This window comes from Lepus europaeus, chromosome 4 (genome assembly GCF_033115175.1).
Source record: "Lepus europaeus isolate LE1 chromosome 4, mLepTim1.pri, whole genome shotgun sequence".
In the NCBI taxonomy this organism is placed as follows: domain Eukaryota; kingdom Metazoa; phylum Chordata; class Mammalia; order Lagomorpha; family Leporidae; genus Lepus; species Lepus europaeus.
In genome coordinates this window covers 147,299,162-147,322,482 of record NC_084830.1, presented here as the reverse complement: position 1 = coordinate 147,322,482, position 23,321 = coordinate 147,299,162, and the positions used below count along the sequence as shown (strand labels likewise).

Sequence of the window (23,321 nt, the reverse complement as noted above, 5' to 3'; positions counted from 1 at the left end):
TCATTAGCAAGAAGTTTGATTGCAAGTGGACCTGGGACTCGAACTCAGACACTCTGAAAAGGGATGCAGGCAGCTCAAGCAGTGTCTTAACCCCTGTGACAATATCTACCCCTAGATACACTGTTCTTAACAGCTTTACATGGCTTCCTCTAGTTTCAGTTGACTGGGGTGTTTGCTTTCATAAAAGCATTTAGATAAATTTTCATTTTTGTCACTGTGATAAATAGATCAGGTTTAAGAATACACCAGTACTTTTTTTTTTTTTAAGATTTATTTTATTTATTTGAAAGAGAGAGAGAGAGAGGAAGAGACAGAGAGAGGTCTTCCATCTGCTGGTTCACTCCCCAGATGACCACAATGACTGGAACTGTGCCCATCCAAGGCCAGGAGCCAGGAGCTTCTTCCAGGTCTCCCATGTGGGTGCAAGGGCCCAAGGACTTGGGCCATCCTCCACTACTATCCCAGGCCACAGCAGAGAGCTGGATCGGAAGAGGAGCAGCCGGGACTAGAACCAGGACCCATATGGGATGCCTGTGTTTCAGGCCAGGGCTTTAACCCAATGCACCACAGCGCTGGCTCCACCAGTACTTTTTTGTTGTTATGATTTTATTCATTCCAAATTCTCCTAACAATAGGTAAAGGCTATTCACGAAAAGCTAGACAGATTATCTAATAACAGCAGCAACCAGAAAATTATCTGGCATTTGGGATGTGTTAGCACTAACTAAAATCTTTTTGGTTTCTTTCTTTTTTTAAATTTTGAGAGAGGGCAGCATGGCAAAGAAAGAACCCGTCCTCCAGATAAGTTCACATCCCCAAATGCATCTATTGGCCTGATACTGGGTGAAGCTGAAGCCAGAAAACAGGAACTAAGAACTCAATTCATGTCTTCTATGAACCCAACCACTTGAGCTATCAACACTACTTCTCAGAGTCCGCAGTAGCAGGAAGCTGGAGTTAGGAGCCAGACGCAGGCATTGAATCCAAGAGTTCTAACTAGCATCTTAACTGCTAGGCTAAATGTCCCCCAGTGGGCTAAATTCTTGACATTCTTTATTTCACTTGATTCCCACAACCTCATGAAGTAGATTCTACCAATATTTCTGGAAAAGTTACAGGCTCAGAAATGTCTAACTTGGGACTAGAAACCAGGTGGTCTGACATAAGAATCCATGTTACAAAGACCTTATCATCAGCGTATGAAAGACCAGTATCATCCATCAAATTGACATGTATATTTATTGCACAAATTTCCCCCCAGATCTGGGAGGTTATTATAATACAGGTATACATTTGAGAAATGTATTCAGAACAAGGAACAAATATGTACATTTTACATATCCACCATCTAAATAACTTAGAGAAAGCAGAACATTCTCATAAGACATATACCAAAAGTAGGCATTAAGTAAAATTGGTTTTTTAGTAATCATCCCCAGAATATGCCAACTGCAACAAAATGAAATTAGTACTAGTATGTTTATTGCACTTAACATTTTCAAACTCAAAGTTAAGACATATTAATAAATGTCAGGAATATTTAAAAGCAAACCAATTAGTTTATATACAAGGAAAAATTAGTTTTAATTCTAAAATGTAAAAGATCCCTTTTTTATATCCTGTTTTAACAAACAGGATTTTTTTGATATGTAACCCATATCTGTCTGTACCATAAGAAAATGAAAAAAATTATTTCATATGGGTCAAAATTCTTCTCACACTCATCATAACGACTATATATTAAAGAAGCAGCAGCTCACTCCTTGGGCTTTGTGTAAGGAAAAAATGACTATGAGGAAGGTACCAGAAATTACAGAAGGGTTAGGAATTATAAAACTTAGGAATCCTATAAGGATTAATGATTCTTGAAGAAACTATACACTTTTTCCTCCCCTGCAAAGCTTATTTTTAAGAGTATCAATAGCATGAGCCATCCACTTACCAAGACTAGAATTCCTAAGTGGTAATTTATTAGACATTTCAAACAAATAGGACTGAGAATAGTTTGATGGCTAAGAAAATACCCAGAAATAGACATTATCTAGCTGCTACATTTTATACTGAGCTACAATCAAAAAATAGTATTTAATGGACATATGGATTTTTCTGTATCCTGAATTCTGCCAGCAACTGACTCACAGAATTCTAAAAACAGGTTACAGAAGAATTCTGTTAATGAATGATATAACTAAGTTAAGCCAAAGAAAATATATCTATAAACACACTTTGGCTCTAAGTCATCCATGGGAGACTCAGGTACTAACCGGGACAAGCTAATAGGAAACAGATCAAAAAGACTGCAGGCACACCGATTTCAGGTTTACATTCCATTAAATCAACACTTTCTTTGTGTACTTGGAGATCTCTTGAATACCTAGGAGAGGGCAAAAATGTGACCCAATGCTATAAAATCAAGGTCAAAGACTAAAGACATCACAGAAATTGTCCATTAATTACTAAAAATTTAAATAGCAAGAATCGATGTGTTATACAGTAAATGTATTTAAGTAACTAAATAAGGAAGTAGATTTCTTAATCAGTTATGAAAATAACAGAAATGAAAGCAGAAACCAACTTTACTTCTAGCATTGAAAATATCTTAGACCAGAAAAGCAAAGAACAAACTACAATGTAGTATTCAAGTAAACTGAGGTAGTAGAGCATATTGAAAACTTTACCTACCCATCTTTCTATTTACATTACTTACACAAGTTTGGTTCCATATTAGCCTTTCTTACAAGCAATAATCTATAGTATACAGAGACAGCAATTGAAAATGGAAATCTATGAAAGAAACCAGCTTCTGGAAGACAGGGGCTCTTAAAGAAAAATTTTAAGAGTCATGAGTTCTGTTAGTGTAAATTGAATATAATTAAGCACTCAAACAAATATTTGGCTCCTGTGGGTTCAAGAAGGGCTGATAATGAAAGCAAGGGCCTTGGCTTCCTGAGCACTTTTTAAAGAAAATAGTATTATTTCTTCCAATGCTATGCAGCAATTTTTAATCCTAATTTTCATTTATTAAATTAGTGAATATTTAAGTATTAATAAGAATTAGCTCATAAACAAACAGTATAAAGTAGTAATATTTTGGGAATCTACCTTCTACAGCCTTATAAAAGATTGGTTTGACTTATACTTTAGAGTGTGTGAAACAGAAAAATCATCAGATAGGAACATTTAAACATTACAATAATACTGATTGAAAACATTTTTTAAAAAGGCATATTTTACCAATCATGTATTTCTATTTCTGCTTTTTAAAAAAATAGATACATATGTACACTTAGGTGGATAACATAATGCACATTTACACTAATTATTCTGAGTTTGTTATAACAGGCTGTTTAACTTACTTTCAGAAACAACCAGAAATTAACTGCTTTGAATTATAAAACAAAATAAATAATCAAGGTTTTATAGATTTCTGTACCTTACAAATAAAAAATTTAAAACTATTGAAAATTTCTGAGCCAGTTAATCATGAGATATCTGTTGATATTTATGAACTTGGACATCATAGTGATCATACGAAATCCCTTGATGCTATACATTTTGTAGAAATTTCTATGTTACACTTTGGCTTTTTCAAGTGCTTTGCCCCAAAATTATTTATGCTACTTTAGTTTCACTTGGTTAAAAATCTCCCACCAACCCCAAGTCCCATTAAAAAGAAAGAACCATCCAATGAACACGGATAAGCAATGAAACACCTAATACCCAGGTGACTGTTCATCCAGACGAAAGTGTAACAGGAACAAATCCACACAAATACATTTTGTGTCTGCCTCCTTGGATTCTACTGATCTTTCCACCAAAGTTAACCTGTAGGCATGTTAAAGGAGTATCTGAGCAACATAAGGAGAGTGAGTGCTTGCTACAGCAGCCAGGAGAGGAAGATCACTGGATTCAATCCTGAAATGAAGAAACGAAAATCTCAGTTCAGGCATTTTCTACCTAGAACAGAACTCCCACAGGCAATGTCTACTTCCAGTCACATCATTACACTTGAGCAGTAAAAGGTTATCCTGGGCAAAAGGAACAGAGTCAAAGAGTTGAAGATAACCAAAGTTGTAATTTTTAAGTAAGCAAAAAACAAACCCAAAGATTTAAAATTAAAAAAAGAAAAAGAAGAAACAAAGCTTCTGAAACTACTCAAGGGTAACAAACTCATCAGTGCAGGAAAGCATCTCACTGACCTGATGATGGACCATGTTTCTGGGCAAGGCACAGCATCTAAAAATTACAATCTAGTACAATAATACAATAACTGTGTGTACCTACACTGTTTTAGATAAAATGTTTCTATAATAAGACAAACTGGAAGAAGTAATAGAAGCTTCTTTAAAAATACATCCTATACACAATCTACAGGAAAAGAAAAATAGCCAATCAACATAGAAAAGGTTATTCAGACCAACTCATGTTTAGAGAAATATGAATTAGCTACCTTTCAGCTAATACTTAAGCATATACTAAAAAGTTTGGTAACAGTAATGATTACAGTGTTCCCACATTGTTGGTGGAAACTGGTATTTTCCATGTAACATTTGGTATTATTTACGAAAATACCTACAAAAATTTTAACATACATGTCCATAGCCAAAAATTATATTTAAGAAATTGTCTCCAAATACCAAAGACTTATATTCATTCCAGCATTGGTTAACAATAACAAAAAACTGAAAATAACCCAAATTGCAACATACAATTTTCTGTTTTACAGCCATTAAGAAGAATGGGAATAGATCAGTACATACACATTGAACATTAAAACTTCATTAAAATGTAAATTATAAATGACTTATAGAATATAAACCAATTGTATTATTTATATTATACATGAAAAACTTCTGTGAGAACAAGTAATCTGTTAACAGTATTTGGGTGGAGATTAGAAGTTGAGCAGAACACAACAATTCCTTTTCATTTTATATCAATATACACTGTGAGCTTTATTATAAAAGTGAGTTGGAAGTTTAAAAAAAAAAAGCATTAAATTCCTTCTGTCATCTTTATCTTTTCTTCTCTCCCCCCAACCCCAAGAAAACCAAGATTATATGCTGTTACTGATTTCCCAAATATTAGAGAATCATTCTGTATGTACTCCTTAAATCAAAAGCCTCATTAGGACTTGAACAATAGTGTGGTATCATGATACGTAAACAGGATCTGTAGTCAGAAAGATAGGGAGTCATTCAAATCCCTACTGGTGTGTGATATCTGACACGTTAAATTATTAAATCATCCATTTCCAATATGAATGGAACTGCTGATATACTATAGGATGACTAATAAGAATTAAGGAATACCACCAATAAAAGTAATCTGGGTCCTGAAACGCAGTAGGTTCTAAATGATGTTACTTTTCCTTTAAAAGCTGAATTACACAAAGTTCTATCATATTAATTTCTTCAACAAGCATTTCAAGAAGTGATTCATATCCACAAAAAGTGGTCACAGAACATAAGTGACTACAATACACTGAAATAGGGTCAGGTTTCCCAGTCCATTTTCAGTTAGCATTTTAGATAGTTGTTTCCTTCCAAAGAGTAACCACAGATTTGACAGATATATGTGGATAAGGGTATTATACCATCCACAGAATATTTTTACTTCAGTACACTCATGTGGAACTAGGACAGATGCTTGGAATAATGAGCTTACAATATCTGATCAACAAAAATTAGTATTTTGTTACTTTTCTAAAACAAATTTATATTTTAATTCATTCTCACTATATTCTTAATATATTGTATGTAATGGCACAAGGAATAATGCCTTGCAAATGAGTGGCAGATAGGGAGACTGCTTATGATAACGCAACCTAAATGTTAACAATGTCCAGCTTCTATGAGGTAAAGGCACTTAACAAGAAGGGAAATCTGAGAAATATTCCTTGCATAAGAGAAAACAAAGCCATAAAAGAAACTAGGAACACACATACCCAAGAACTACTCCCAGCTCCTTGACATGGACACGCATCTGCCCCCTCAGATACTCAGACAGCATTTTGCTCTTGAAGTATAGCTCCTGCAACCGGTCTTCAAGATGCATTACACACTGCAGTTACAGGAAAGAACCAGGAAGCAGGTCAGAACTCGGTACCAGACTCTCAGTAACAGCAACTTCCAAGGCTTGTTGGGACAATTCTATCTAGCTACTCCAAAATAAAGTAAAAAATTTGGGACACGTTTGGAAAGTATATAGTTTTAGCTAAGAAGGAATATATAAACCTTTTTCTGGTTCATATAAAAATTACCTTCTATAGTGTTTGTTAAATTGTGTTAAAATACACGTAACATAAAATTTACCATTTTAACTATTCTTTTTTTTTTTTTTTAATTTACCAGGTAGAGATATAGACAGTGAGACACACACAGAGAAAGACAGAGAGAGAGAGAGAGAGAGAGAGAGGGAGAGAGGGAGGGAGGGAGGGAGGGAGGGATGGAGGGAGAGAGAGAGAGAGAGAGAAAGGTCTTCTTTCTGCTGGCTCACTCCCCAAATGGCCGCTATGGCTGGCGCTGTGCCAATCCAAAACCAGGAGCCAGGTGCTTTCTCCTGGTCTCCCATGTGTGCAGGTCCAGGAGCCCAAGCACTTGGGCCATCCTCCACTGCCCTCCTGGGCCACAGCAGAGAGTTGGACTGGAAGAGGAGCAATCGGGACTAGAACTCGGCACCCATATGGGATGCTGGCGCCACAGGCGGAAGATTAGCCAAGTGAGCCACGGTGCTGGCCCCAAGCACTATTCTTAAGCGTACCTTTCAGTGGCATTAACTACATTTAAATGTTGTGGAACAGTCATCACTAATCATTTCCAGAACTCTTAAAAATATTTTATTCCGGCCGGCACCATGGCTCACTAAGCTAATCCTCCACCTGCGGCGCTGGCACCCCAGGTTCTAGTCCCGGTTGGGGCGCCGGATTCTGTCGCGGTTGCTCCTCTTCCAGTCCAGCTCTCTGCTGTGGCCCGGGAGGGCAGTGGAGGATGGCCCAAGTGCTTGGGGCCTGCCCCCGCATGGGAGACCAGGAGAAAGCACCTGGCTCCTAGCTTCAGACTGGCGCAGCATGCCGGCCATAGCAGTCATCTGGGGGGATGAACCAAGGGAGGGAAGACCTTTCTCTCTATCTCTCACTGTCTAACTCTGCCTGTCAAAAAATATTTTATTACAAATTTGAAAATTATGTAATTCTTATAAATTGATATATTTTAAATGTATTTTGATAGAAAAGGCTATTTTGTAATTATTCAGGGAATGCTCCACAGTCCTAACTAGGATTTCTGTTTTGTTTTATCAAGATTTATTTATTTATCTGAAAATCAGAGTTAAGAGATTGAAGAAAAGACAGAGAGATCTCCCATCCACTGATTCACTTCCCAGGTGGCTTCAACAGCCAGAACTAAGCAATGCAGAAGCCAGGAGCCCCAGCTGGGTCTCCCTACATGGGTTGCAGGGGCTCAAACACTTAGGCTATCTTAATGCTGTCTTCTTAGGCCGTTAGCAAAGAAATGGATCAGAAGTGAAGCAGCCAGGACACAAACCAGCACCTATATTATATGCTGCCATCACAGGTGGCAATTCTACCTGCCATGCCACACACCCTACAGAAAGATGTTTCTAAGTTAGAACATCAAATATAATACATAAATTTTATTTACCATCAGTTAACTTCCTCAACTTAGTAACAGGCAGTTTTTCATGTTAATTAGTGCTAGGTAGGTTTAAGGAAAAATGAGTTTCCGGTGTAAAACACTAAATTTTCACAGTGTACCATTCCAATGACAGTAATATTGAAAACCCTTCTTACTGGAAACATACAACTGAATCAATGGATTTCTTGGCTCACTTACAAAAATTTTGTGGTGTACATTTCTTCCACAATGTTGCTTAGGCCAAAAATGCCTCAAGAAAAAAATCTTAACACAGAATATATGTATATATAAAATATGTATTACTATTTACCATAATGGTTAAATTACTATTTAACCATTTTAAAGTATATAATTTAGTGGTATTAAGTGCACTCACAATGCTAAGAAACCATTACCACCATTAACTTATAGAACTTGCTCATCAACCCAAACAGAAACTCTAAAACAAAAATTCCTCATTCCCTACCTCCCCTAGTCTCTAGTTACCACTAGATGTATGTGCTTGTTTGGGATACTACATGTAAGTGTGATTATACAGTATCTGTTCTTTTGTTCCTGGTTTATTTCACTCAGATTTATGTTTTTGAGGTTTACCCACGTTGTGGCATGTGTCCGAACTTCATTTCCTTTTATGGGTGAATAAGCATTGCATTTTATATATTATACCACATTTTGTGTATTCATTCATTTGATTTTGGACTCTTGGGTCTTTTTTTTTAAGGTTTTATTTTTACTTTCTTGAAAGGCAAAAAGAGATGGGGAGAGATAGACAGACATTTCATTTGCTGATTCACTCCCCAGATGGCTGCAACCACCAGATCAGGGCCAGGTTGAAGGCAAGAGCCAGGAACTCCACCATGGTCTCCCACATGGAGTCCCAGTACTTCCATTGCGTTCCGAGGTACATTCTGGATCAGAAGTGGAGTAGTCAGGACCAGATTTGCCATTCTGATCAATTTGGAGGTGGGAATGCAAGCAGTGGTTCAACTCACTATAAAGTCGGCCTCCAGCTGGTTTATTTCTAACTCTTGGCGATTGTAAATAGTGCTGCTATAAACATTAGGATAAAATTTATCTATTTGAATGTCTGCTTGAAATTTTTTGGAGTATAAACATAAAATTTCTGGATCATACATGTTAAGATTTTTGAGCACATGTACCATTTGATATTCAAATTAGCAGTGCATGAGGGGTCCCAGTTCTGTACATCCTAGCCAATACTTGCTATTTGGTTTTGGTTGTTTTTGCTTTTCTTAACCATTGCCATCCTTATAGGTGCCAAAAGGCATCTTATTGTGATTTTATTTGTATTACCCTAATGTCAAATTATGTTGAACATATACTTTTAGAATTACTTTTTATTTATTTTCATTTAATTTGAAGGAAGAGAGAGAGAAGGTGAGATCTTCCATCAGCTGGTCCACTCCTCTAAACGTCTGCAGTAAACCATGACTGGGCCAGACTTAAGCTAAGAGGTAAGACCCAAATATCTTAGTCATCACCTACTGCCTCCTAGGGTACACATTAACAGGAAGCTGGAATTGGAAGCAGAATCAGGACTCAATTCAGGCATTCTGATAGGGAATACAGACATTCCAAGTGGCATCTAAGCCACTGTGCCAAACACCTATCCCTGAACATATTCCTCATTGGCCATTTGTTCAATCAAGTTCTTTTCTCATTTCTAAATTTGATGATTTGCTTTCTGCTGAGTTATAGTTCTTTTAAAAAAATAATTAGGGGCTAGTATTGTGGCAAAGTGAGTAGGGCCACTGCTTACAATTTCGGCATCCCATATGGGCACTGGTTTATGTCCCGCTGCTCCACTTCCAATCCAGTTCCCTGCTAATAGCCTGGGAAAAGCAGCAGAAGATGGCCCAAGTGCTCAGCCCTTGCCACTCAAGTGGGAGACCTGGCTTTTGTAGCCACTTAAGGACTGAACCAGCAAATGGAAGAGCTCTACCACTGCCCCCAACTTTCCATCCATTGCCTGCTACCTAGGTAGCATTGGTCAAGCACTCAACATAACCTGTTGAAGAGATTCTTTGCTGAATGGTCTGCGCATCCTTGCTGAAAATCAGTCAAGTTTATTATGAGGTTTATTTTTTGGATTCTACATCTGTTCCATGGATATAATGCCTGACTTTATGCCAGTATCACAATGTTTTGATTCTTATAGTCCTTGGGCCCTGCACATGCATGGGAGACCAGGAGGAAGCACCTGGCTCCTGGCTTCAAATCAGCGCAGTGCGCCGGCCGCAGCAGCCATTGGGGCGTGAACCAATGGAAAAAGGAAGACCTTTCTCTCTGTCTCTCTCACTGTCCACTCTGCCTGTCAAAAAACAAAACAAAACAAAACAAAGATGGATTTTTCTGTTTTTGCAAACAATGTCACTGAAGTTTTTATAGGGGTTGAATTCAACCAGAACATCACTTTGGGTAGTAATGACATCTTTTTTTTTTTTTTTTTTTTTAATTTTTGACAGGCAGAGTGGACAGTAAGAGAGAGACAGAGAGAAAGGTCTTCCTTTTGCCATTGGTTCAGCCTCCAATGGCCGCCACGGTAGCGCCTTGCGGCCGGCGCACCGCGCTGTTCCGATGGCAGGAGCCAGGTGCTTCTCCTGGTCTCCCATGGGGTGCAGGGCCCAAGCACCTGGGCCATCCTCCACTGCACTCCCGGGCCACAGCAGAGAGCTGGCCTGGAAGAGGGGCAACCGGGACAGGATTGGTCCCCCGACCGGGACTAGAACCCAGTGTGCCGGCGCCGCAAGGCGGAGGATTAGCCTAGTGAGCCGCGGCGCCAGCCAGTAATGACATCTTAATAAGATTGTCTTCTAATACAGAAACATAGGTTATGTTTCCATTTTATTTATGTCTTTAATTTCTTTGAGAAATGTTTTTGTAGTTTTCAACATAACAAATATTTTGCATTCTTGGTTAAACTTATTCTTTTTGATGTTGCTATAACTGTTTTCTTCATTTACTTTATATATTGCTCATTAGTGTATAGGAATGTTTGTGTTTTGTATCTTGCAATTCTTGTATCTACATATTAACACTATCATTTTTTTGTGTGTGGAATCTTTATGTTTTCTATCTATAAGATTCTGCCATCTGTTAACAGAGATAATGTTACTTCTTCCTTTCCAATTCTGAAGTCTTTTGTTTCTTTTTCTTGCCTAATTGCTCTGGCCTAGACTTCCCAATACCATGTTGAACAGAAGTGCTAAAAGTGTGTATTCTTGTCTTGCTCCTCATCTTAGGGGAAAAGCTCCCATTCTTTCACAACTGAGTACGATGTTACCTATTGGTTGGTCATAAACTGACTTTATCATCGCTAAACAATTTCCAACTGTGATATTTTGTAATTCTCCTAGCAAGAGAAAGAATATTGAAAGTTGGAAATATATCTTTAATAAGAGATTACAAAGAGGGATCACTCAAAGTCCTGACATGACCAAGAGGGTTCTAAACCATATTGGGATTCTACACAATGCTTGGAGATCAAAAATTCTAATTATAAAGTTGGGCATTTTGGATAGCAGTAAAGATGTCCATTAAGATACCATGTGCCGTATCAGAGGGTCCAGGTTTGATATCCAGCTCTGCCCATGACTCCAGCTTCCTGATAATGCAGACCCCGGGAGACAACAGTGATGCCTCCAATAGTTCAGTCCCTGCCATCCATGTGGGAGATCTGGACTGAGTTCCTTGTTTCTAGCTTTGACCCTGTCTACTCCAAGCCATTTCAGCTGTTTGAGGAATGAACAGACATATGAGAGCTCTTTTGCTGTGTCTATATCTGTCTGTTTCTCAAAAAAAAAAAAAAAAAATTTAGCCGCTAAAATCAGAATATATACACATATACAAATCCCCTTCTGTCTTGACCTGGGCAGCTATAACAAAATACCATAGACCTAGTGCCTTAAATAACAGACATTTAATTTTCTCACATTTCTAAAGGCTTGAAGTCCAAGATCATAGTACAAACACAGTTGGGTTCTGGTGAGGGATCTCTGCTAGTTTAGGAGATGGCTGCCTACTCAGTGTGTCGACACATACTAGGAAGTGAATCCATCTCGCTTGTTCTCATCTCATTGAGCCACTAATCCCTTCCTGAGGGGCCCACCATCAAGATATATTATGGCTGGTGCCGCGGCTCACTTGGCTAATCCTCTGCTTGTGGCACCGGCACCCTGGGTTCTAGTCCTGGTTGGGGCACCAGATTCTGTCCCAGTTGCTCCTCTTCCAGGCCAGCTCTCTGCTGTGGCCTGGGAGTGCAGTGGATGATAGCCGAAGTGCTTGGGCCCTGCACCCGCATGGGAGACCAGGATAAGCACCTGGCTCCTGGCTTCGGATTGGCGCAGCGCACAGGCCGTAGCAGCCATGTGGGGGGTGAACCAACGGAAAAGGAAGACCTTTCTCTCTGTCTCGCTCTCTCTCTAACTCTGCCTGTCAAAAAAAAAAAAAAAAAAAGATATAATATAACCTTAATTACTTCCCAAAGTTCTTATCTCCAAATAATTGTCATATTGGAAGCTTGCTTCAACATATGAATTTGGGAAGGGGTAGGCTGGACAAACATTCAGACCATAACACAGTCTTTCAGAAAACAATGATGATGCAGCTAGCCACAGTATTAATCAAGCATATTAAGTAGTTCAGTCACCTTTCAGACTGGTTCAAGTAGTTCAAGTCTTACACATACTTACAAAATTTGGAGATAAGTTATGCTTATAAAGCTGAAGAGTGGAATGAAGCAGGTTGGAAACAAGACTGGAAACCAATACTTCCTTCCCCAATTTATTATCTGTTACTCTTCTCTGGCTACTGGCCACCTGAACAGTCCATTTATCCATATCAGCTATAATACAGACAGCTTCTGCTATTGGTTCATCCAACACTGGATGCTGGAAAGAAAAGAATACATCTTAGGATAATCAAAGTTTTCAAAAATAAGACAAATGGGATGAGGCTATGAAGGGATACTACACAAAAACAGAAAAAAAGAATACTAAGTTTTAACAGCTATAGCTAAAGAACCCTTGATAGAAGAATGGAATAGTTAATAAATGAGTAACAAATACTGAGATATCTTATAAAAATCATCACAGGTACAGATTTTTTATTCATTAATAGAACTTTGTATTCATTAATCCAGAACTTAACTTCCACCAGTCTTTTGATCATTCTATCATTTATGTGATGAATTTACTGAATGTCAACTATGTACCAGGTAAATGGAAAACAATTTTTTCTTTTTTTTGCTTCAAAGACCTTAAGCATTTTAAAAACAGATTAGGACATATTCACACAACGGAGTCAATAATCCAAGCTGTCATACATTAATATGTCTCAGTACCATATGGCTATCCCTTGATAACATAAAGTATCTTGTTGGTGATGTGAGATTTTCTATTTTATCAGAACATGTCTGGATATACCGAGTCTGGGTACAAAAATTAAAATATTAAAATAGAGAACAATTAACATGTACTAACATGGTTTTCCAAGACACAGTGCTAAATGAACACAAGTCACTATAAATACACACATAAATACACACACACACACACAATTTTATCCCAGCTATTATTTTTTTCAAATTCAGACTTTGTATCTACATGGAAACATACAGAAAAAGGAATGTGAATACTTAAATCAAGATCTTTAATATATAGATCTCTGAAGAAACAGGACTATCAAATCAGCAAAGCACTTCTACTTTTTATTCTATAAATCTTTATACTGTTTAAGTTTTTATCACAAGCATGTACACAAAGGATATTTCTCTAACATTTTTTGTTTCCATAGTTATACGACTAAATATAAGGAGTTGCTCGTATGCCCTAGGACTGGCATCCTTAAAGTTTATTCCTTGTCCAGATAAAAAACAATCACTCAGAATAAAACTCCTTAATGGAAAGAAGACAATGGAGCTCAGAAGACTATCCAGTCTTGTGAATAAAATCAAAACATATAGCAAATTAAACCAATATGTAATTGATGAAACAGGAGTCAAGTGCTTACAAGGGTAATAACGGTATTTGTGTGAGAGAAAGTTTCATTGTGAAAGGCACATGTATAAAAAGTACAGAAATTGAACTATCAGTTAAAAAAATTCTCATTTTTGAAGTTTCTGGCCCAGAAAGCAACACTGGTGAATTCTATCAAACATTTAGAGAAAAAAATAGTACCAATCCTCTATGAACAATTCCACAAAACAGAGAGGGACTACTTCCTAATAAATTCTACATGGCCAATATTAATCACCCTGAAATCATAGCCAAAGATATTACAAAGAAAGAAAAATACAAACCAATACGCTTCATTAATAGAGACTTCAAAATCTATAACTAAATATTAGTAAATCAAACCCGACAACACAGAAAAACGATTATTTCTATGATAAAGCAGAATATTCCCCCAAGAACACAACAGTTTAACATCTAAAAATCAATCAATTGTAATCCTGACATTAACAGTTTAAAGAAAAAACACTGATTATCTCAAAAGACATACTCAAAATCAACAGACAAAATTCCATACCCATTCCTGATTTAAAGAGTAGGGGGGGAAAAACCCTCTGACGCCTGACTACAAAGGAACTTCTCTACCTCATAAAAGGCATCTGTTAGAACAATGCTTCTGGCCGCCGACGCCGTGGCTTAACAAGCTAATCCTCCGCCTTGTGACGCCGGCACCCCGAGTTCTAGTCCCGGTTGGGGCGCCGGATTCTATCCCAGTTGCCCCTCTTCCAGGCCAGCTCTCTGCTATGGCCCGGGAAGGCAGTGGAGGATGGCCCAAGTCCTTGGGCCCTGCACCCGCATGGGAGACCGGGGGAAGCACCTGGCTCCTGGCTTCGGATCAGTGAGATGCGCTGGCCGCAGCGGCCATTAGAGGGTGAACCAACGGCAAAAGGAAGACCTTTCTCTCTGTCTCTCTCACTATCCACTCTGCCTGTCAAAATAAATAAATAAATAAAAATTTTTTTAAAAAAAAGAACAATACTTCTTTTTATTTTTTTTAAACTTTTATTTAGTAAATATAAATTTCCAAAGTACAGTTTATGGATTACAATGGCTTTCCCCTCCCCCACATAACTTCCTTCCCACTCGCACCCCTCCCATCTCCCGCTCCCTCTCCCATCCCATCACATCAAGATTCATTTTCAATTATCTTTATATACAAAAGATCGATTTAGTATATATTAAGTAAAGATTGCATCAGTTTGCATCCACACAGAAACACAAAGTGTAAAATACTGTTTCAGTACTAGTCATAGCATTACTTCACATTGGACAACACATTAAGGACAGATCCCACATGAGGAGTAAGTACACAGTGACTCCTGTTGTTGACTTAACAATTTGACACTCCTGTTTATGGCATCAGTAATCTCCCTAGGCTCTAGTCATGAGTTCCCAAGGCTATGGAAGTCTTTTGAGTTCGCCAATTTCAATCTTATTCAGACAGGGTCACAGTCTAGTGGAAGTTCTCTCCTCCCTTCAGAGAAAGGTACCTCCTTCTTTTCTTCTTCTTCTTCTTCTTCTTCTTTTTTTTTTTTTTTTTTTTTTTTTAACAGGCAGAGTGGACAGTGAGAGAGAGAGAGAGAGAGAGAGGTCTTACTTTTGCCGTTGGTTCACCCTCCAATGGCTGCCACGGCAGGCATGCTGCGGCCAGCGCATCGTGCTGATCCGAAGGCAGGAGCCAGGTGCTTCTCCTGGTCTCCTATGGGGTGCAGGGCCCAAGCACTTGGGCCATCATCCACTGCACTCCCGGGCCATAGCAGAGAGCTGGCCTGGAAGAGGGGCAACCTGGACAGAATCCGGCGCCCCGACCGGGACTAGAACCCGGTGTGCCGGCGCCACAGGGGGAGGATTAGCCTATTGAGCTGCGGTGCTAGCCTTGGTACCTCCTTCTTTGATGGCCCCGTTCTTTCCACTGGGATCTCACACACAGAAATCTTTCATTTAGGTGTCCCCCCTCCCCCCCCCCCCCCCGAGTGTCTTGGCTTTCCATGCCTACAATACTCTTATGGGCTCTTCAGCCAGATCCGATGCCTTAAGGGCTGATTCTGAGGCCAGAGTGCTGTTTAGGACATCTGCCATTCTATGAGTCTGCTGTGTATCCCGCTTCCCATGTTGGATCGTTCTCTCCCTTTTTGATTCTATCAGTTAGTATTAGCAGTCACTAGTCTTGTTTGTGTGATCCCTTTGACTCTTAGACCTATCAGTGTGATCAATTGTGAACTGAAATTGATCACTTGGACTATTTAGATGGCATTGGTACATGCCACCTTGATGGGATTGTATTGGAATCCCCTGGCACGTTTCTAACTCCACCATTTGGGGCAAGTCCGATTGAGCATGTCCCAAATTGTACATCTCCTCCCTCTCTTTTTCCCACTCTTAAATTTAACAGGGATCACTTTTCAGTTAAAATTTAAACACCTAAGAATAATTGTGTGTTAATTACAGAGTTCAACCAACAGTACTAAAACAAAAAAAAAATACTAAAAGGGATAAAGTATTACATTGTACATGAATGTATAGGACAAAGGCTGATCAAGTCACTGTTTCTCATAGTGTCCATTTCACTTCAACAGGTTTTCCCTTTGGTGCTCAGTTAGTTGTCACCGACCAGGGAGAACATATGATATTTGTCCCTTTGGGACTGGCTTAATTCACTCAGCATGATGTTTTCCAGATTCCTCCATTTTGTTGCAAATGACTGGATTTCATTGTTTTTGACTGCTTTATAGTATTCTATAGAGTACATGTCCCATAATTTCTTTATCCAGTCTATTGTTGATGGGCATTTGGGTTGGTTCCAGGTCTTAGCTATTGTGAATTGAGCTGCAATAAACATTAAGGTGCAGACAGCTTTTTCGTTTGCCAATTTAATTTCCTTTGGGTAAATTCCAAGGAGTGGGATAGCTGGGTTGTATGGTAGGGTTATATTCAGGTTTCTAAGGAACCTCCAGACTGACTTCTATAGTGGCTTAACCAGTTTGCATTCCCTCCAACAGTGGGTTAGTGTCCCTTTTTCCCCACATTCTCTCCAGCATCTATTGTTGGTAGATTTCTGAATGTGAGCCATTCTCACCGGGGTGAGGTGAAACCTCATTGTGGTTTTGATTTGCATTTCCCTAATTGCTAGTGATCCTGAACATTTTTTCATGTGTCTGTTGGCCATTTGGATTTCCTCTTTTGAAAAATGTCTATTGAGGTCCTTGGCCCATCTCTTAAGTCGGTTGTTTGTTTTGATGTTGTGGAGTTTCTTGATTTCTTTGTAGATTCTGGTTATCAACCCTTTATCTGTTACATAGTTTGCAAATATTTTTTCCTATTCTGTCGGTTGCCTCTTCACTTTCCTGACTGTTTCTTTTGTAGTACAGAAACTTCTCAATTTGACGCAAACCCAAATGTTAATTTTGGATTTGACTGCCTGTGCTTCTGGGGTCTTTTCCAGGAAGTCTTTGCCTGTACCTATATCTTGCAGGGTTTCTCCAATGTTCTCTAGTAATTTGATGGTGTTGGGTCATATATTTAAGTCTTTAATCCATGTTGAGTGGATTTTTGTGTAAGGTGAAAGGTGGGGGTCTTGCTTCATGATTCTGCACGTGGAAATCCAATTTTCCCAGCACCATTTATTGAATAGACTGTCCTTACTCCAGAGATTGGTTTTGGATCCTTGATCAAATATAAGTTGGCTGTAGATGTTTGGATTAATTTCCGGTGTTTCTATTCTGTTCCATTGGTCTATCCATCTGTTTCTGTACCAGTACTATGCTGTTTTGATAACAACTGCCCTGTAGTATGTCCTGAAATCTGGTATTGTGATGCCTCTGGCTTTGTTTTTGTTGTACAAGATTGCTTTAGCTATTCGAGGTCTCCTCTGTCTCCATATGAATTTCAGCATCATTTTTTCCAGATCTGAGAAGAATGTCTTCGGTATTTTGATTGGTATTGCACTGAATCTATAAATTGCTTTTGGGAGAATGGACAGTTTGATGATATTGATTCTTCCAATCCATGAGCATGGAAGATTTTTCCATTTTTTGGTATCCTCTTCTATTTCTTTCTTTAAGATTTTGTAATTTTCATCGTAAAGATCTTTAACGTCCTTGGTTGAGTTTATTTCAAGGTATTTGATTGTTTTTGTAGCTATTGAGAATGGGATTGAGCTTAGAAGTTCTTTCTCAGCCATGGCATTGCCTGTGTATACAAAGGCTGTTGATTTTTGTGCATTGATTTTATATCCTGCTACTTTGCCAAACTCTTCTATGAGTTCCAATAGTCTCTTAGAGTTCTTTGGATCCCCTAAGTAAAGAATCATATCATCTGCAAAGACGGATAGTTTGAGTTCTACCTTCCCAATTTGTATCCCTTTAATTTCTTTTTCTTGCCTAATAGCTCTGGCTAAAACTTCCAGAACAATATTGAATAGCAGTGGTTAGAGTGGGCATCCCTGTCTGGTACCAGATCTCAGTGGAAATGCTTCCAACTTTTCCCCATTCAATAGGATGCTGGCCGTGGGTTTTTCATAAATTGTTTTGATTGTATTGAGGAATGTTCCTTCCATACCCAGTTTGCTTAGAGTTTTCATCATGAAAGGGTGTTGTATTTTGTCAAATGCTTTCTCTGCGTCTTTTGAGATAATCATATGGTTTTTCTTCTGCAGTCTGTTAATGTGGTGTATCACATTGATTGATTTGCGAACACTGAACCATCCCTGCATACCAGGGATAAATCCCACTTGGTCTGGGTGGATGATCTTTCTGATGTAGAACACCGCTTCTAATATCATACTTAATAACAAAAAACTTCAGTGTTTTCAGCTAAGATCAGGAATAAGACAACAACGTCTATTGTCACTACTTCCATGCAACACTATACTAATGCAGTTTGGGTCAGGGGGATAACATAAATAAAAGCGTCTAGGTGAGAAAGGAAGGTGTAAAACTGCTCACTGATGATATGAGCCTATGTGTAATAAACTGAAGGGATCGCTACAAAAAATGAATAGAACTAATAAAGAGTTTAACAAGGTCACAAGACATAAGAACAATATATAAAATTTAACTGTACTTCTCTTATGTAAGCAAAAAATAACATCAAAAGGAAATCAAGAATCCCATTATCATTTAAACACTCACATTTTTTTAAAGAATTATTTTATTTATTCTAATACAGAGTTACAGAGAGAGAGGTAGGAGACAGAGAAGTCTTCCATTCCGCTGGTTCACTCCCCAAATGACCACAAAGGCCAGAGCTGTATCTAATAGATGAGCTGAGCTCATCTGAAGCCAGGAGCCAAGAGCTTCTCCTGGGTCTCCCATGTGGGCTCAGGGGCCCAAGCAGTTGGGCCATCTTCTACTGCTTTCCCAGGCCACAGCAGAGAGCAGAATCAGAATAGGAGCAGCTAGGACTCGAAGCAACGCCCATATGGGATGCCGTTGCTGCAGGCTGGGGCTTTAACCCACTGTGCCACAGTGCTTGCACCACAACTTTTTAATTTTATAAATAATCTACCAATAAACATCTATGAATACATAAAGAACTTACTGTATTTCAGATTTTCCATTTGGGTACATTCCTAGAACTCCTATTTGCCTTCACAGTATAGGTACAAACATGCAAGTGCTAGATATGAAGTGACAAATTCAAAGAATGATTGTGTAACACAGTGAAGTATGACCAAGAATACATGGCAGCTCTGGGTTCTACAGGTTATCAGTTTATTCTAAATAAATTCAAGAACAGAGATGGCTATTACCTGCACAGCATGAGACAAGTCTGACATCAGACACTGACGGAGCCTCTCATCACTCCCAATTCCTTGAAGAACAAAGTCAGGCACATAAGATGAGCAGTAGCCAGCCAGCAGGGACCTCCCAAAGTTGGCAATGTTGGGCTGAACAGAACTCACTTCAATTAATTTTGACCTGGAAGAAAGATTCCCAAATAAGGCATATCCAATTAACAATAAACACATTGCCCAGTAAAAATGTACATACACCACCAGTCCATATTTCTAGTACATTATTTTCCACAAAATATACTCTGAACATCACCCTTAAATAAAAACTTGTCTAAGTGCTCAGACTACAAAATACTCCTTCTTATCGAAAGACCTGATACATAACTTTGTAATGATATGAGCATAAATCTTATTATTCATAATAGATTTTAGCAGACTTGTTCCTTGTATTTGTAACACTTCTTAATATAATCATATTGAGAAAATGAACATTCAAAATAAACTAGCTAAATATCTTAAAGTCCAAAGCTGGTGTCTAACATTTCTCAATCCCTGATGCTCTCCTTATACGTGATCTAGAGTATACACTGCCTGTTTTCCTCTTAGTTCTTGCCCAGATCCTTTTCTTTTTTGACAGGACAGTGAGAGAGAGACACAGAGAGAAAGGTCTTCCTTTTGCCGTTGGTTCACCCTCCAATGGCCGCTACGGCCAGTGCACCGCGCTGATCTGAAGTCAGGAGCCAGGTGCTTCTCCTGGTCTCCCTTGGGGTACAGGGCCCAAGAACTTGGGCCATCCTCCACTGCACTCCCAGGCCACAGCAGAGAGCTGGCCTGGAAGAGGGGCAACGGGACAGAATCCGGCACCCCGACTGGGACTAGAACCCGGGGTGCCGGCGCCACAGGCACCTCCACAGGCAGAGGATTAGCCTAGTGAGCCACGGCGCCAGCCGCTACAGACTTTTTAAATAAGACCTACTATAAGAGGAAAAGCTTCCTACTTACCCAGGAAACGGTATCTCATCCTCTTCTGCCCAGTCTTCTTGCTCTCCTGCATAATAACTACTGACTGGTCTAGTCATATCATGACCTGCATCTTCGCTTTCACTATCACCAAGGGCACTGTCTGAACTTTCATTTCTTGGAATGTCCCATTCAGTTCCTACAGCAATTTTTTTCTCTGAACTCTCTTTATCCCCATGGGGGACAAGAATGGAGAGTGTATTTCTTTGGTCCTGCTGAGGAAAGCAGGTTTTACATGAATCCTGGTGAACTGCCTCTACACATTTACAAAATTCATTGCTTTGTTTGCTGTTTTTTGTACACAATATTTTTGAAAACTCCAACACACAGCAGTGTTCTTTGCTGTCTAGACTTGTTTTATCTAGAACATCATCAATAGTCCTGGTTTCAATTGAATCATCATTAAAATATTCATCAAATAAGCTCATGTTTTCTGAGTCTGAATGACTCCAACAGGGAAGTTCACAGGGCTCTCCAGAAATCAAGTTCTGTCTATTAGACTCTCCAGATTGGTCCTTAGTTGTTTGTTTAGTTTCTTGATGTTGATCAATTGCCCCTCTTTCTTCCTTCAGTGGTTTAGTGTGATGCCTGGTAATTTGATCCACCACTGCCTGACTCCGGAGTTCAGTGTCCGAATCAGGTGACATAGAATCCCCAATCAGAAAAGTAACCTTTGTCTGGGCTGCCTCACAAGAAAATACAGCAGGTACAATCTTATCTGGAGGTTTTTTTTCCACAACCACTCCTGTAGATCTCAATGCTTTATCTGTGTGATGATCTGAATTCAGCAGTTCCTCACTGTGCCATGTTTCCTCTGTTGGCTCTAAGCCGGCTTCTGACAATGCACATTTGTCTACTGGAGCAGATCCTGTGCAAACAACTGTTTCTAACTTGGTGTCAAGGCAAGTTCTTAATTTATCTCTGCACTGTTTAACATCAACAACATTTTCTTCTTGGCAGTCAGGAGGACAAACCATTCGGCATTCATCTGAAATTCCCAGTAACTCTGTAGAGCTGTTTTGGACATCTTCTCCATCCTGTCGTGAAGCGCTCTCTACATTTTGCCCAACAAGTGGACGAGCGCAATACTTACAGCTACAGTTAGGAGTTCTTGTTTCTTCTGACTCTTTAAAGAGCAAACTACTTTTGTTTCTATGCATTGTGATAAGCACATACTCTGATTCTTCTATTTCACCTTTTTCTAGGGTGGTAGTGATTACTGTGCCTGGCATAACGATGGCTTCATCTTCTCCATTTTCTAAAAGATGGGTTTCTTGAAGTTCAGAGCATCTTATAAAGTAAGTAAGAAAATAAAGCAGCCTCTGGACCATGTCTTGCCGTTTGCCAACTACCACAGTCCTCGCTAACCGCACAGGAGAGCCAATAGCGCCATACAAGTCTCCTGCAATGGAAAAATTAGTTAATAGGCACATCGTCTCTCTGCTCACATAGTCAAAAATGCTATTTTTAATTATGAGAAACAAACTCTTAATGTATAAGAGGCAGTAGAGGTTTTTAGTTCTGTACTCTGTACAGCACAGTAGGAGGAGATGAATGGTCGTAACTAGAGAACGATGAAGAGAAAGCTTTTCTAGCTTCCTCCTTAAATAGCTGTTTGGTTCTAAAACCAAGAGTGAGTTCTGAAAGCCACATTTACCAAGAACATTCACTGTGCCAGCCTCCGTGCAGAGCGCCGTTATCTACGTGGGAGATACTGCCCGAGAATCATGCTCACAAGAGTTCTTTAGCTATCCAGTGCAGAAACAAGAAAGCACATTGCTCGCTGGCAGACAAGGAGACAAAGGAAGTAGTGGGGGAATGGAGCAGAGCTGGAATAGTCATACTGCAAACTTCTCTATTTGTGTTACAGCTCAAATTAAATCATAACTTATATGTCAAAAATTAACTTAAAAATGGAGAATTTGAAATTATCAATTCAAGATTTGTTAAGCTGTTAGTATACATGTTTAACTTGTATTTTACTCTAAAAAACAATTCACACTTTTTAAAAGAACACAAACAAGTCTCAAATACATAAAGGATGTAGACAATACAATGATACATTTTCTTCTCTGAGACGCTGCCTCAAAAACCACCACGCTACTGTCCCAAACTACTCCTCAAATTGCCACTGGTTACCAAATAAACTGAAACTGCTTTTGCAAGCCAACTGAGTCTTTCACGACCATTCCCCCTCATCAACTTCATCTTCTTACAGTTGCCTTTTTTCATCTTTATTCACCCAAAACCTCAACTGCAGTACTAAAACTAGACTACTGAATACACTTTACACGTGTAACACCTGAGCTCCTTTTACACACACAATGTACTCTCCCTTCCCTAACTCTGCTAGTCCAGAAGTTTTCACTCAAGCATCTTCATTTGCACAAAATAAACTCTGCTTACTAAACTCCCTCTCAACTTTTCATTTCTTTGTTGTTGTTGTTGTTTTGTTTGGTTTGTTTTTTTGTTTGTTTTGTTTTTTTTGACAGTCAGAGTGGACAGTGAGAGAGTCAGAGAGAAAGGTCTTCCTTTGCCATTGGTTCACCCTCCAATGGCCGCCACGGCTGGCACGCTGCGGCCGGCACACCGCGCTGATCCCAAGGCAGGAGCCAGGTGCTTCTCCTGGTCTCCCATGGGGTACAGGGCCCAAGCACTTGGGCCATCCTCCACTGCACTCCCGGGCCACAGCAGAGAGCTGGCCTGGAAGAGGGACAACCGGGACAGAATCCAGTGCCCCAACCAGGACTAGAACCCGGTTTGCCTGCACCGCAGGCAGAGGATTAGCCTATTTAGCCGCAGCACTGGCTTCAACTTTTCCTTTCTATTATACTGCTTCTTTGAATCATTCCCACTTTATAAATTAGGAAACTGACTCAA

The 23,321-nt window shown here is 39.3% G+C and overlaps 1 protein-coding gene across 2 annotated transcripts in view; it reads right to left on the bottom strand.

Annotated features, from left to right (window-relative positions):
- Positions 1-1,220: 1,220 nt before the first annotated feature.
- The window catches only part of FNIP1 (folliculin interacting protein 1), a 121,402-nt gene continuing 99,301 nt past the window's right edge, over positions 1,221-23,321 (bottom strand). For both annotated transcript variants that reach the window (XM_062189218.1, XM_062189216.1), the window contains 5 exons: positions 20,424-21,843; positions 19,437-19,605; positions 12,368-12,565; positions 5,948-6,063; positions 1,221-3,915 (listed from right to left, as the gene is read on the bottom strand). In XM_062189218.1, the coding sequence (XP_062045202.1) occupies positions 3,837-3,915; positions 5,948-6,063; positions 12,368-12,565; positions 19,437-19,605; positions 20,424-21,843 (1,982 nt within the window). In that variant the 3' untranslated portion in view covers positions 1,221-3,836. The remainder of the gene's footprint in view (positions 3,916-5,947; positions 6,064-12,367; positions 12,566-19,436; positions 19,606-20,423; positions 21,844-23,321) is intronic.